Here is a 15,910-nt window from a genome sequence, read left to right on the forward strand (position 1 = left end):
AGGAAATGGATTGGGACCATTATGAATAACAAGGACTGGATGTGAAGAAGCATAGTAAACAAGAGGAGTCAGAGTAAAGGTTGAACAAAGTGGATAAATAATAAAAAATAAAAAAATTAATATGAGGAATAAAAGATAGAAAATTTGTCATTAGGAACAAAAATGAGTTTTAGTTAGAAAGCTTATAGCAGAAGTAATAAAAGTCTAAGAAAAAATGTAAACCTATGTTACAAGAAAATTAAGAATTATGACAATAGAATATGTATGATATTTAAAACATTTAATCAAAGTTATTTTACTTGATAAATGTAAGGAAATATGGGTAAGAAAATTATAAAGAAAACTCTTAATAGAGTTTGAGAAGTATTATATTGTACTGTATATGTTTTGAAAGTACTGTACAGGAAATGGTTAAATGTGTGACCAATTAACCAAGAAATTAATGCCTACTGGTTTATATTAAAAGAGAAGAGGTAATAAAATGAATTAAGTTGATGAAGATAGGCAGCAATAATGAACATGAGTGTCTAGCCCAAAAGCATCAAATAAATTAAAAGAATAATTCAAAGACAAATGTGAGGTAATTTAATAATTAACAAAATAATAATACTATTTCTCATAGGCATTGCGGTGAGAACCACGAGAGATTTAGCAAGTGTTTAACAACCCAACCCTCGCATGAAAAGAAACGAGCAGCGATGTTTCGATCGGTCCGAGACCCACATGCGGGATGGGTGATTTGTTTCATCCATGTTAGTGTGACTTATTATCTGGAGTTTACTCTAATATTGATCTCCAAACTTTCCTATGGTAATACTCTGTATTTGGTCTCACTTGCCTCCCAAGTGTTCCTAAATATGCAATTCCTGTTTAATCATTTCTTCTAGACGGGGCAGATTTTCCTTATATTTTACACTTTTATGTTGCTGTTCATAGAGCTCTGGCCATCTGCTTAGGCCATAAAAAAAAAAAAAAAAATGCATACAATTTCCATGCTCATTTTATTGCTACTATAACCCTAAATCCCCCACCACACTAAAAGAAATAAATGTTCAGCTTTCACCTGTACAAATGTAATAGTTTATAACCCTAAATCCCCCACCACACTAAAAGAAATAAATGTTCAGCTTTCACCTGTACAAATGTAATAGTTTAAACATCAGTGAAAAATGCACTATAGATGATGTACAAGTTACTTGATCAAATAGGTTCAAGCAGGGGTTCCCAATTATTATCCTATTTTTCACAACATTCACCCATTAAAAAGGTTAACTAGAATTTTTATAACCAAAGGCAAGCTTGTGCTGAGAGGTAATTCACTGGAGCGTATGTTTAAATGGCAACTCATGCTTATATGTTACAATTATTGAAATATATATGTAACAAAAAAAATCCTACCATCCATTAACCCAGGGAAACATCCTAATTTACCCAAGGTTGAGCACTCATAGTGTTAAAGCAAACTAGTGAATGGACAGCCATATGGATAGCTTCCTTGAGGTTAGAAAACCCTAAAGAAAACACTAGTTCCCTATTCCCAAATAATTCTAAGCTTTTTTTTTAGCTTGATAAAGTTCAGTTCCAGGAAAATGACAAACTATATATAAAACAAGTAAAACTGGTAAATTAGTTGTAAAAGCTTACATATTGAAAGAGTTCGATAATACACATTCCAGTAATGTGAATCTTTGGGTAATCCGAGTAAATTTGAGTTTGAGTTTTTTGACTGATCAACTTTAATAAAAATCTGGATTAGTGAGATTTCTGCCAAACAAAAATCCTTATTAATTAAAGTTTTTGACTATCAATCTGAACAAAAACTTGGGTTTCTGATATTTCTGCTGAATGAAAACAAAAATAAATTCAAGTTTTTTTAACTTTTTGACATTCCCAGTAAAAAGTTTGGCTCACTCAAATGGAGTAGATCACACATAAGTCAGAATATTGAGCATAGGCATTATATTTTGTTATAAAATCTGCTTAGGAAATGGATGAGTGAACAGAATGTGCTGCAACAGCACTATTTGTGAGGGATGGTTATCTTGAGTTTATCTTGAGATGATTTCGGGACTTTAGTATCCCCGCGGCCCGGTCCTCGACCAGGCCTCCACCCCCCCCAGGAAGCAACCCGTGACAGCTGACCGACTCCCAGGTACCTATTTACTGCTAGGTAACAGGATGTGGATGTGATTAGTTTCCCTTTCTTCCTTGTCAACATCTTACCCAGAGTATTAGTGATGAATATGAATATTTTATAAGCTTTGGTGCACTTAATCAACTTCACTTATGTTTCAGAATGGGGGGGTTTATCTCGGATATATGACCTGGTTTTGTAGTTTTTCTTATTTTCCCAGCTGAGACTGGGCACAGGATACTATGGTAAACATAGGCATTTGACTGTTGCTCTGCATTTTCATCCTTTTGTTTAAAAACGATAATTCCTATGGAACTATGGACGTTCCTATGGAACTATGAATTATAGTTCCATAGTTTCTATGGAACTATGGAACTATTTTTGAACACAGTTCCTATGGACTGTGCCCAAAAATAGATCCACAATTTGTACAATTGATTTTGCAGTGCACTTGAGAATTAAGACAACAGCTAAACCTAACCTTACCTAGGAATAGCATAGTACATGTATATGCTAAGTTAGGACAAAAACTGCATATATATTAGGCTTAGGATTGATTATTTAGACTTAGGCCTGGTTGGGTTAGGTTTTTGGTAAGGCTGTCGTCATTTTTGTGCCAGTTGTGGCTGGATTGAATAGCCATAAATTCTAGCTTACAATCAGGGCAATAAGACTATACTGGCAAAACGTTTTGCATAAAATTAGAATAATGAGGATGTAATTTGAAGGATAACCTACAAACTAATTATACCATAAAGTTACAGAAATTTACAGCCTTAACATTTTACATCAACAAATGTAGGCACTAAACTGCATAAAATCACTGAACACACAGATTGTGTAACTTCTGAATTCTTTTATGGTTAAAAATGCTCGTCAATAAGCTGTCTCTTTGTGATACAGTAACTAATAATTCCAAGTATCTAGTTGTTTTATTTTAGTACGTAGACCTGCTACAGCATTAAATAGATCACACATTCCTCAGTTGTATTTCCTAACAGTCAAGTTTATATTTCCACAAAAAATTTGAGTGGCTAGTGAAAAGCAAATGTTGAAAAGTTGATTGAATTTGCTGGATGGGAGAGTCCTTTCACACAAAATGCAATGAACATTTCCTCCATTCACAATTCAGCTTACCAAGGTCTGTATTTCACTGCTCCAATAGTTCACATCCACACAAGCTGTGACATAGACTTAAATAACTTTAATTTCAAACAATAATATGATGACCAAATTCATTCATAATGATATTTGTTCCAACTTTCAGATGTTTGATAGCAACAAAAATATTGAGAAGTGGGCCCTTTAAGGATATAATATGCCTCAGATGCTTTTTGGAATACAGAACAGTACTGAAACCTCTGCCTATACCAGTTTGATACAGCATTAGTACATAATGTAAATTTTGGGGGGTTTGCAAAAGTTCATATTTGGTACATTCCATCCACAGATACCTGAAGCGGGTTCAGGGAGTTCTACTCCCCGAGCCTGGCCTGAGGCCAGGCTCGACTTGTGACACTATAGATACTATAGATAGACAGATGTGCTATACTATAGGTACCATAAATTGATGCTATAGGTACTATTATTTTTGGAGGATGGTTTGTTTATTTGGCACTAGGCCTATTTACTCTGTATATACTCATCCATTGCCAGTAACTGATATTAACATTCATCAATCACCAATAAATAGGATCCTTAATTTGCAATGTGTTCTTATACTTTTCAATAATTCAAAATTATAATTTGCCACTTAGTTTATCCAACTGATAGTCTACCCTATCAATATAAAAGTAATAAGAAATGTAAGGCTAAAAATTATAAATTAAATGAATAACAGGTATATACTACAGTATATAAAATATCCAGTACAAATATAAAAATGAGATTATTGTTAATTTGACTAAGTCGAGACTGCTGCAGACGGTAGAGTAACCAAGAGAAATCAAAACCGAACCACGAACTAAAGACACTGAAAAATTATACAAATTTCTATGTATACTGAAGAGGTTTTCTTAAAAAGTCAATGAAATAGTAATGAGCTAACTTGTAATTATTGGAAAATGATGTAATAATGAGACAACTAGGAATTGTTAAATGAAACAACTTGATAGCTGCCAAAACAAAAATCTATATCTATAATATATATATAGAAGAGTTGTATGAGAATGACGAGAATTGTGAACATCGAGAAGGCATGTACAGGAGCAAAATATAAAAAATTATATAGGTAGAAAAACGTTAGTTGACAAAGCAATCAGAACTGTAGTGAGAACCAGACAATTGAAATTACACAGAGCAAAACAATAATAAGCACAACAAATATTTGCCATTAAAACACAACACTGTACTGCAGCCTTATTGTCGTGAGATGTGCGCCATGTGCTCGAGTCAGCCATATATATATTCACTTCATAAAAACATGCCTGCCTGCTCTGTCACCATGACATAATAATAGAAAATCAAATTAGTCATGTTTGGCCTTCACAAATCCATGAGGACGTTCTTGAACTTCCAGATCAAATTAAAGAAACGAAGATACGAAGCAGCGGAATGAGATACAGTACTCTAGTACAAGTTAATTCTAAACCATCACCAACAAATAATAAAAACCATTTAAATTCTAAAAGATTTTACAGCGAAGAGCTTTACAGTGTGCTGAAAGTTGCTACTACACAATACAGTTCTGAATTGCCAGCAGTCCACCACGGCAGCCAATCAGCGCAATGACACATTGCCATGCTAATACCAGCTGACAGGCAGAAATGCTCTTTTTACACTGATCTGCATATGGTCACCATTTATCAGACATGTGATTGGTTCAATTAGTTGAGTAATGTCAGTACTTTTATTATTTTAAAGTATTTTTTTAGAAAGATGCAAAGGAGGGCATTATAAGAAATTAAAATTTAACAGATTAGCAAAAGAAATGAAGAGGCTAGAATTCAAATGAACATCAAACTTGTATAACAGACATGCATTTGAGGGCAAATTTAGAGATAACCAACATTCTGTACTTTTTGTTTATTATTATTACAATTTTTAAACAGAGAAATCACGTTATCGTGATATATCAATGAGAAAATTCACAGGAGTCATGATAAGGATTCGAACCTATGTCCTGGGTGTTCCTAGATGCACGCTGTAAACGACTACGCCACCACATGGTCAAAAGTACTGCAACCTTAGTGTACTTTTTATTACTCCGAACCAGGGTTTCACACAATTTTCCTGTGCACTCTAGCTCTGTCGTCCAGTAATTCTACCTCTGACGCCCCACTTTCAATATGTGTATTGATGGTGCCCCTCTTTTCAATACGTATATTGTCAGAGGTAGAAATACTGGACGACAAAGCCAGAGTGCATGGGGGAAATTGTGCAAAACCCTGGTTCGACTTCAGTGGAAGTCTCGGGAGTCCTAGTGAGTGCAGTAGTACCCCAAGTTGCAATTCTTTTGCAACCTGGGGTACTACTATGACTATGCCATGTCATGGCATAGTCGTTTAGAGCGTGCATCTGGGAAGACCCAGCACATAGGTTCGAATCCTCATCACAGCTCCTGTGATTATTATTATTATTATTATTATTATTATTATTATTTTTATTATTATTATTATTATTATTATTATTATCATTTATTATCATCATCATCATTACAATTTTTGTTATTTATTGGAGCAAAAGTACTTCCTCTACCCAATGTATTTGGATATAAATAAGCTTGAAAGGTTAACAAGATAAACAGATAAGACAGACGTTAATTTTTGAACCAATCTCAGTGCCCTAAACTGTCATGTATTGGCTTTCCATATAGAGTACAACCTACATCAGTAACACCAGGGATCTACCAACTAGTGGGAAAACTTTTGACTCTTGAGAAATATTATTTATTCTCAAAAAAGTATTTTTAACTCTAGTCTTGACATCAAATTCAAATTAACCCATTAGTAGTTAAGCCCTGATCCTGTTTTAAGCTCGCATTCAAAGCCACATGTAGCAAAGGAGGTTTTGTTTACAGTACCTGTTCTGAGCCACTTTGTTGAGAGCCTCCGGAGTACGAATCAATCTGTCTAGAGTCCGCACAATGGAGGCAAAATTGGGACGATGGTTGCGCTCCTTCTGCCAGCAGTCTAACATAAGCTGGTAAATGGCCTCTGGACACTCCATGGGTGCCGGCAAACGATAACCCTGCGGAAAGAGTTTAAAATTAATGATTAAGCATTTGCAAAAACAATCAGATTATTAAATGATATCTATAGCACTTGTAAAGGCATTCTATACTCTTAAATTATTTCAGTTAGTAAATTAGTCAATTTATGCCATTTCATAATGCATCTCTGATTTTTCTTCACTAACAATAAAAGGCAATCAGAAGAATGGAGTTATATTTTTCTTTCAATTCTAGGGGGTTAAATAATATATACAGGATTTCTTAATTTTGCTCAAGATACTGACTAATTTTGTAATTTTGTATCTTATGTATATGGGAGTAGACTGCAATCCAAAAAACCATGGATGTATGAAGGAAAAGGTTGCGACATGAATAAGCAAGAATATGCAGAACTACTGTACATCCGTGGTTCTCGACCTTTTACTTCTTCCAAACTCTTTCAACGTTGGTTATCTATTACCCAACTCAAGAGCGTGGTTGACTTTAGTTCTGCGCACTGCGAGAGGATCTGCTGCAGAATATCCTTATTCTGGACTGCCCTGTTCCAAGGCTAAATTGTTGTACTGTATATTGTTTACTGTGTGGCCAAGCTTAGCTGACCTGCTTTCTATCCTACAGTCCATAATGTCAGGAAGTATGCTGTGCTCACAGTATTCATCCTGAGTATGTCTGCGACCAGTGTCAAAACCCAAGATGCTTGGTTACCTTGTGATGATTTCGGGGGTTAGCGTCCCCGTGGCCTGGTCCTCGACCAGGCCTCCTTGTAGCTGGACTGGTCAACCAGGCTGTTGGACGGGGCTGCTCGCAGCCTGATTGATTTGGTGCTCAAATCAGGTGTTAAAGTATATATAAAAAAAAAATATCTTCCAGCTCTTAATGAACAGTGTGTTGTACTGTACTAGATTTTCTCATCTTATAGGCGTGTGTTCTTGCTTCTCCTGGGTTCAGGACTCAGGACTCCATCTGCCATGGGTACAACATGTCTCTCACTTTCATGTTATTGCTTTATTTTGTTTATGACCATTATATTAGTGCTGTCATGATTCTATAGGCTTTTACTTCATTTGAGGTGCTGTGGGAAAGTAAAACTACCAAGAAGTGTAATCGGAAAAAGAGCATATTACAGTATAATTAAATTCTGGTCACTGCCACAATGGCTGACCATCCTCTCACTTCTTACCCACTGCAGTAGGGGCTGTAACCTGCTGGTGGGATTGGCATTGGGACGGTTTGTTCAATAGCTTTTTGAGTTTGGTTTTGGTTAATTTGGCACTTTTCAAAAACATTTCTCTAGGGAAGCATGTGTGTCATGTAGGCTCTAGCAACATGGCTCTAGCAATGTTACCTTGCCCTGTTTATTTGTAAGGGAGCACATGGGGGATCAGAGATCAACCACATATCAAAGCAAAATATCCTAAAAACAATGAAGCATAATGATGTCTTAACAATTTTTTCACTTTTTTAGGATATTTTGCTTCGATATGTGGTTGATCTCTGATCCCCCATGTGCTCCCTTACAAATAAACAGGGCAAGGCAACATTGCTAGAGCCATGTTGCTAGATTGCTTGAGGTATGTTGCTAGAGCCTCTGCCTACCACGGGACCTTGGTAGGCAGATACTGTACCTGGCATTGGCTAGTCTGTCCAATTGGACAACCTACCAGGGAACTATGTAGGCCTAGTCTCCCTTCTACCTCATATCTCTTCTGCCCACCTTGTGAACTATGGATAAAATAACTATATTCAAAATTGTGATAATCTGCACAGTTACTCAAACCTTCGAGTGAAGTATGTCAGGTGTTCAAGAATCATGTGTCAGAGTAACGTTATTCATTTGTTCAGCTGTTTAATGTTACTTGGAGACATTATGTTGTAGTTCTATGATCTCTTATATACAAGTGTTTGCAAATGATTGTGCGACTGTACAGTAAAAAGATAAAAATATGTACATAAAAATAAGTACCCTTTAATTTCCACACCCGCTGCAGTAGAATGCTGCTGCTTTTTCAAAAACTTTTTAACACTTTCCTGTCCCCACTGTGTGCTCCCTAGACTGCCTCAAGGTGCACCGAGCGTTGGCCGTGAGTGCATGGCCAGACTCAAATATGTGTACTCTTTCAAGTTTTCTCACCTCAATTTTCGTCTTATGGCGTTAAATTTTTTTTTTTTTAGCAATAGAATTCCCTACAGGGATATATATACATATGAAGTCCAAAAGCCCGGCGTGCCACCCGCATCAAACTCTCAAATCAGCCGAAGGTTACTCGTGAGTGCGCAACACCACCAAAATGTGTCTACTCTTCGTGGGGATTCTCACTTCAATTATCATCCTACGTCGTTCAATATGATATCAATTTGTCCACAATAGAATTCCCTACAGGGGTATATGCATATAAAGTCCAAAATCCATGCGAAAGGGCATAAGCAGCAGGACATATATGGAGCCCTGCAGGGTATTAGTGTGTGGCCAGTCCACCACATGACATGGTAAGCTATGTAAATATTGCAGGTGATGCTTGTGAGGGATGTGATTTGAACAGTTTGCATCATATTATGATATAAAATTCAAGTTTAGTTAACATATGAGTTGATGATGCAAATTGTCACTGGAATATAAGCATAATTTTTATGGATGAGGCATATTCCATCATCAGAATGCAAGAAAGCTATGGTCACTGTATTTGCATTCCATTTTAATATGTCTCTTGGAAATTCCATAAAAAAATCTTATAAAAAAGATGTCACTCATAATAAGAGCAGAAGACTAAAAGATATGGCATTGATTAATCTGTTAAGAATTTCTTACCAAATTTAAATAAATAAGTTTCTGTTATAAATGCACAAGCTTTGTTACAAGCAAAATTAATGAGAATTTTAGACTTTAAATGTTTTAAACTTATAACCATAAGAGAATCTTGATTAAACAATTTAAAAAACAAAATTTACTGCCCTTATTTTACAATAATAAGTCATTACATAAAAAAATCTTAAACAATTTATGTCTAAAAATAATTAAAGATGGTTCATGTACAGTCTGTCACAATACATTGTGACAGACAATACAGGCAATACAGTTGTCTGATACAATCTTGTCTACTATGTAGAAAGAATTAGCAGTACCTTTTCAATGCTCTTAATGACATCTTGGTTGCTCCAGTTCCAATATGGCCTTTCTCCGTAACTCATGACTTCCCACATAACGATGCCTAGACTCCAAACATCAGATGCACTTGTAAACTTGCGGAATGCAATAGCTTCTGGTGCAGTCCATCGAACAGGAATTTTACCTCCCTGAAAAATACAATTAATAGTTACTATTACTGTATACTATTACTATTATTACTGTATATCTACAATTTAGGACAAGAAAAAGACTTTCATAAGAAATCAAATCTGAATAACATGATCCAGAATTACTTTTGGATTCTGTAACCCCTCAAGCCAGTCAATCTCCAGCATCATTTCCACCACTATTTTGTTTTCTAGAAACTAAAATTAGCATTACAGTATTCACTAGCTAGAGACATTACTTTTATTCTAGCAATACTAGGCGAGAAAAAGGGCAACCTATAATTTACTGGCTCTCGCTGTTCGTGGTATACTGTATGTTCATACGAAACTATGACTCGTAAAATACAGAATACACTGAAACTACAGTAAGACCTTATGGTAAAGCTAGGGATAGGTCTCTGACCAGGCCTCCTGGTTTTTCGTCTGGTCAACCAGGCTGTTGGACGCAGCTACTTGCAGCCTGACATATTAATCAAAACCTGGTTGATCAGGTATCTTCTTGCAGGTGTTTATCAAGTTCTCTCTGGAACACCATAAGAGGCCGGCCAATTATGCCCCTTATGTGTAGCGGGAGTGTGTTGAAAAATCTTGGGCCTTTAATGTTGATAAGAGTTTTCTCTCAGAGTACCTATTGCACCTCTGCATTTCAATAGGGCTATTTTACACCTCCTGCCATGCTTGCTGGTTTCATGTAATATTATTTCTGTGTGCAGATTCAGAACCTCTAATTTTTCCACCTGTCAATTATTGTGTATCCCTTTTGCCTGTTCTCTAGAGAATACAGATTTAGAACTTTTAATCAATCCTAATAATTTAGATGTTTTATAGAGTGGATTCTAGTAGTAAAGGATCTTTGCACACACTCTAGGTCAGCAATTTCTCTGGTTCTGAATGAGGCTGTTAGAGTGTAACAATATTTCACCCTAGTGAGCATTAGTGTCTTGAAAAGAATCATCATTGGTATGGTATCCCTTGTTTGGAAGGTCCTTGCTATCCAACCTGTCATTTTTCTTGCAGTCGTGACAGCTACTTTGTTGTGTTCTGTAAAGGTAAGGTCTTCCGACATGATTATTCTAGGTCCTTTACATTGCTTATTTGTTCTACAGTGTGATTTGAATACATTTAATAAATGGTTTTCTCATCATTTTGCAATTTCCTGGCATTCCTAAGCACTTCCATTACTTGTTTCACTCTATTAAATGTCACCTTTAAGGGGTGATTCTTGTCTCTCATATTTGCCTATCATCCTGAAATCCCTGATATTTTCCTTTGTTGTGAGGCCTTCTCCTAAAGCTACTGTTTTCACAATGATATTTTTCCTCTTCTGCTGCTTTATCCTAGAAAGTATTTCCTTTTCTAAGCACCCAAAATTATGGACTTATTCTACCTGCTGTGTTTTGTACTAACTTGCTATTGATAACCAGTTCTTTCCTAATTGCTTGCCTAATGTCTGCTGCTTGTTGCTCATTTCTGTTTTTGAATTTCAAACATACTTCTTTGACTGTACCACTTAGAATGTACTGCAAGTACCTGTACCACAAGAATGTACCACTTAACCCCTAAAATGTTTGGCTATTTAAAGATATTACACTATTACAGAGGTGCACTAAACAAAACATAGTACAAAAATCAAATGGGAAAAATCACATATGGAAATTGGAGCAGTGTAAGGGTTAATTCTCAAAATCTGTAATAAAATGGCTTATGGAAACTCACCCTTGTGGTATAGGCGCCTTCTGTGTGACTTTCTATCTCCCTTGATAACCCAAAGTCTGCAATTTTGCACATAAGCTGAGCATTAACAAGAACATTTCGAGCAGCAAGGTCCCGGTGAACATAATTCATCTCGCTAAGGTACTGCATTCCTGAGGCAATACATCGTAGCATTCCTACAAGCTGAAGAACCTGGAACTTTCCATCATTCACCTGAAATATTTAGGAAAGTCAGAACAACGTCTTGCTTACTTTTCGTTATATAAGTACATACTGTATATATACTGGCTATAACAAATATAAGTATTTTTTTTTTTTACATATTTGTTCTCGGTGCAAGAAAGTGGCGACTTCTTTATTTCAATAGCATGCAAGTGGAACTACGAATTACGTAAAGTGGCTAACGTTTTATTTCCCACATGCAAGTGAAATTTTGTAATTGGTTTCAAGTTTTCCTTTGAAGTTATTACATTTGAATAGGATTAAAATGCTTGGGGAAGATTATGTATAGCAAGAATAAAAAGATGAACAAATCAGAAAATATATTTAATCATAGGAAAAAAAGCTTCTTAACTTTCATAAAAAAATATATTATGATTTAACTTTTAATGGAAGAGAACCAATTCAGCTAGAATGGTGATGCAAAAGGTGCACTCAAACTTCAGGAGTTAGTCCAACTTCCTCCTATGTGGCACACTTATAAATGTTGAAGCCAAGTAGAATCAAATACTAAAAGTACTACATACTAAAAATGTAACATATGAAAGATATCAAGATATTCAAATGTGATACTGACAAAGTTATTCAGCATGAATTATTATTCTCTTTAAGGTGCAGTTTGAAATAATGTTGTAATTTAAAAGGACACTAATGACATATAATTGACTACATAGTCTCATCACTGTTTTTGATGCACAAAGTAATTTTTAAACAACATTGTCATCATAGGACTGACCCTGAGGAAATGGTCGAGTGACCCATTTTCCATATACTCCGTGATGATCATAACTGGATTGCTCTTCGTCACTACACCTTGCAGGAAGATTACATTTGGATGCTCAAACTGGCCCATAATTGATGCTTCGGTCAGGAAATCTACTCGGGCCTTCTCAGATGATCCAGGCTGAAATTTGATGCATAAATTTCCCGTTATGGAGATGAGACAGCAGTGTCACTCCTAAAACACATTATACCACACAACTGCTTAAATAGCTGCAATTCACAAAGTTGCAGTAAAGTGATTATAAAAGTTATAAAGCAGACAGAATAATGCTCACTCTCGTATATTTTATTATATCCATATAACTTACAAAGCCAAAAATGCAAGTTGCATTCCTGTGCAATGCTTCATGTATGACACCACCTACTACTGAGGACACACTCACCATCAAGTCAATGTAAACCAAATATTCCAATATTCCAAGTCTGTAATTTTGCACATAAGCCGAGCATTAACAAGAACATTTCAAGCAGCAAGGTCCCGGTGAACATAATGCATCTTGCATGGCAATATAATGCTCAATAATGAAAACTTTCAGTTCTGCTATATAGAGAACCAAGGTATTCAATCTAGAAAAGAATATGTCATTGTCATTTCTCTAATTGTCATTTATAGTGTGGAAGGGAAAGCAAAAGGCCCGAGTTCAAATCCCTAAACGTGCTAAACGTATACATCTCTCCACACATTCTATTGTGCATACTGACATTCTCTTGTCATACTGACAAGTCTAATCCTGCTTTGGAACTTTTCCTTGATGAGCATAGTAGAATCCATGAACATCACACTAAAAATATCTTTGAAATTCCCAGAGTCAGACTAAATCTATGCAAATATGCCATACAGAAGAAAAGGACCAAATATATGGAACTCTCTTACTAATGAAGTAAAAAATTATCCAACATATACTTTAGTTATTCAAAAGTAGAACAATGAAGTACTGTACATAATTTCATCACTATAGTATCCCACCTTGAGTTGCTAGATCAGCTAGTTCTTTACTCTCTGGAAATACATCATCAATATAATTTCTTGATATCACAGCTTTATATTATTAAAGTAATTATGCGAATTAAAATTCTCATTATATACCCTGCACTACATTTATCTTCTGTTCAAGATAGTTTCATAGTGTAATAAAAAATTCACTGTAAATTGTGTTAGCTTTAAGACTTGATCGATATTGCGTGTTAGTAGCTTTGCAAGAATGTATCACGTAATCACTGACTATCTTATTTATCTGTTATGCGAATTCCTCAATCGTTGCACCTAGCTGTTTGTATATTAGAATAATAACTGAATTCCTCAACCTGTTATTGAAGAATATAATTGAGGAATTCCTCATAATATATGAGGAACTAATATACAAACCTAGCAATTAAACTCATAATTGTAGCTCTGTTGTGGGGTGTAATTGTATCTGCATCATACTGTATTGTATACATTACAGTGAGAACAGCCGACACCAAATATGTGAGAACAGCCGACACCAAATACAGTACAGTACAGGGTATGTGAAAACAGCCAACACCAAATATGTGAGAATATAACAATAGTAAAATGACTTTAGATGTGCACTGTACAGTACCATACTGTATCCACAATCTTCATGTCTAATTCCTTAATTCTACAATATATCCCTGACAAATTTATATAGGTGAACCTCGATTAACATCGCCCCGGTTATCAAAATTTTTGATGTCGTTAGAAAAAATAAATAACTAAATAAATTTATCATCAGATAGGCAAACAGTCCTGTTTTTAAAGTTTCCCAATGAAGGATAAAGAAAGCAATGAGGGTCTATAGTTATGATAGAAAATGAAGTACTGCACAGTATAGCGCACGAAGGGCTAATGTAAATATTGTCAACGAACAGCGTTAGCAAAATTTGGAGACAACATTATAGATGCCATTGAAATTATTAGGAACTTGTGGGGGGGGGGGATGTCAACAGGATTAATGAATAGTTGCTACTGTATTAAAAAAACAAAAATGGCCTTAGTGAAAATATACTCTGCAGTTTTCAGGTAAGATATGCCAGACATTCAGCATGAAATTGTTGGTTAGATCACACAGTTGACTTTAAAGAAGCTGATGAGGATGATTACAGAAAGCATTTGACTTGCACAGCCTTTAACCAATGAAGACATGATTATGCTGCATGAAACATGAGCAGAAGAAAAGAAAACGAATGAAGAGGACACTCAATCTGAGCTTTAACAAGAAGATTTTGATCAGAACTTTTCCAGGCACTTGACAAACTCACAACTGCCTTAACTGACAATGATCCTGACTAAGAATGTAGCTATACCATCTCTATACCTATACCTATAGCTATACCATACCAAATCGTCTCAAGATAACCTCAAGATATACCAAATGCAAGAATTTACTGTCTAGTGTTGCTTGTTACAGTTAAGTTTATAAGCAGAAGAAAAAAACAGCAGTTCAGCAGACATTAAATGTTTTTGCTAAGAAGGAGAATCACCAGAAGAAGAATGAAGACAGCCATGATGAGGATCGAGAAGATGAAAAGGGCACGGAAGATGAACAAAGAAGAAAGATGATCACGAACAGAAAGAAGAAGATGAAGAGATTACATTTGATCTAGATGATGCCATGCACATGCTTGAATCAGACGAGTAATCCCATAATGACCACACCACTTGGCGGAGAAACAATCATTTATGACACTTTCTATATCTGGGTTTTTAACATTTACAGTTTACAATCATATGCCTTTGTTTTATTTCACTACCTTCTTGAACGGAACGGACATTTAGGGAAAAAAATGACCAAACATCACCTTTCCCAGTACCCTAGGAATATACCTTTACATATACTGTAATATTAAGCATATGAGGTTTTTTGGTTAATCACGGTTTTCAGGAACCCCAACTTTACATTAGGTTTGATAGTATTTGCTTTATACACATAATATGACTGATATAACTTCCTAAACATGACCTACAGACCTTTGAATCCAAAGACATGTTTACTAAATAATGATACCGTATCAATGTCATCAACGAGAGCAAGCAATCCATTTTGCAGATGCAGCTTACCTTAAGAGTTTTAATGGCCACTGTCATTTCTGGTCTGCTGGGAAGCTGAAGTTTACCTTTGCAGACATCGCCAAACTCGCCGCCACCAATAATGGCTTCGATAGTTATGTATGAGGCATCAATTTCTCTTGCAAACTCCCTGATGGCTTGGTTGGGATCTTCGTAAGTGTGAGGATCTATGTAAGTTCGATGGTGGCCAACTTGTGTAAAGAGTGGTGTTGTCACTGTTAACAGGAGACAGTACTATTAACAAAATGATGAGTAAATTCATTGCACGCTATTTGACAACTGTTTTCCATTATGAGAGATGATCATCATGCTTTTTATGATCCAAGATAAGGAATCTGGAGCACATATTTTTTGTCTTACAACTCTTAGCCATTAATGGTACTACACAAATATTTTTTATACATTTAAAAAAAAACATAAATAAAAAAAATAAAAAACTTAAATTTTATAATTTCAAACAACTAATGACGCAACTAAGCATCTCAGATTGGAGCTAAAAAATATTGTATTGCAGTAAACTTCCACCATA

General features: G+C 35.5%; 1 protein-coding gene across 8 annotated transcripts in view; it reads right to left on the bottom strand.

Moving 5' to 3' along the window:
• Eph (Eph receptor tyrosine kinase) overlaps window positions 1-15,910 on the bottom strand; it is a 71,568-nt gene that overhangs the window by 5,471 nt on the left and 50,187 nt on the right. For all 8 annotated transcript variants that reach the window (XM_069333979.1, XM_045732653.2, XM_045732679.2 and 5 more), the window contains 5 exons: window positions 15,373-15,596; window positions 12,265-12,432; window positions 11,313-11,522; window positions 9,426-9,596; window positions 6,156-6,322 (listed from right to left, as the gene is read on the bottom strand). In XM_069333979.1, the coding sequence (XP_069190080.1) occupies window positions 6,156-6,322; window positions 9,426-9,596; window positions 11,313-11,522; window positions 12,265-12,432; window positions 15,373-15,596 (940 nt within the window). The remainder of the gene's footprint in view (window positions 1-6,155; window positions 6,323-9,425; window positions 9,597-11,312; window positions 11,523-12,264; window positions 12,433-15,372; window positions 15,597-15,910) is intronic.

Source organism: Procambarus clarkii, chromosome 4, assembly GCF_040958095.1.
Source record: "Procambarus clarkii isolate CNS0578487 chromosome 4, FALCON_Pclarkii_2.0, whole genome shotgun sequence".
Lineage (NCBI taxonomy): Eukaryota > Metazoa > Arthropoda > Malacostraca > Decapoda > Cambaridae > Procambarus > Procambarus clarkii.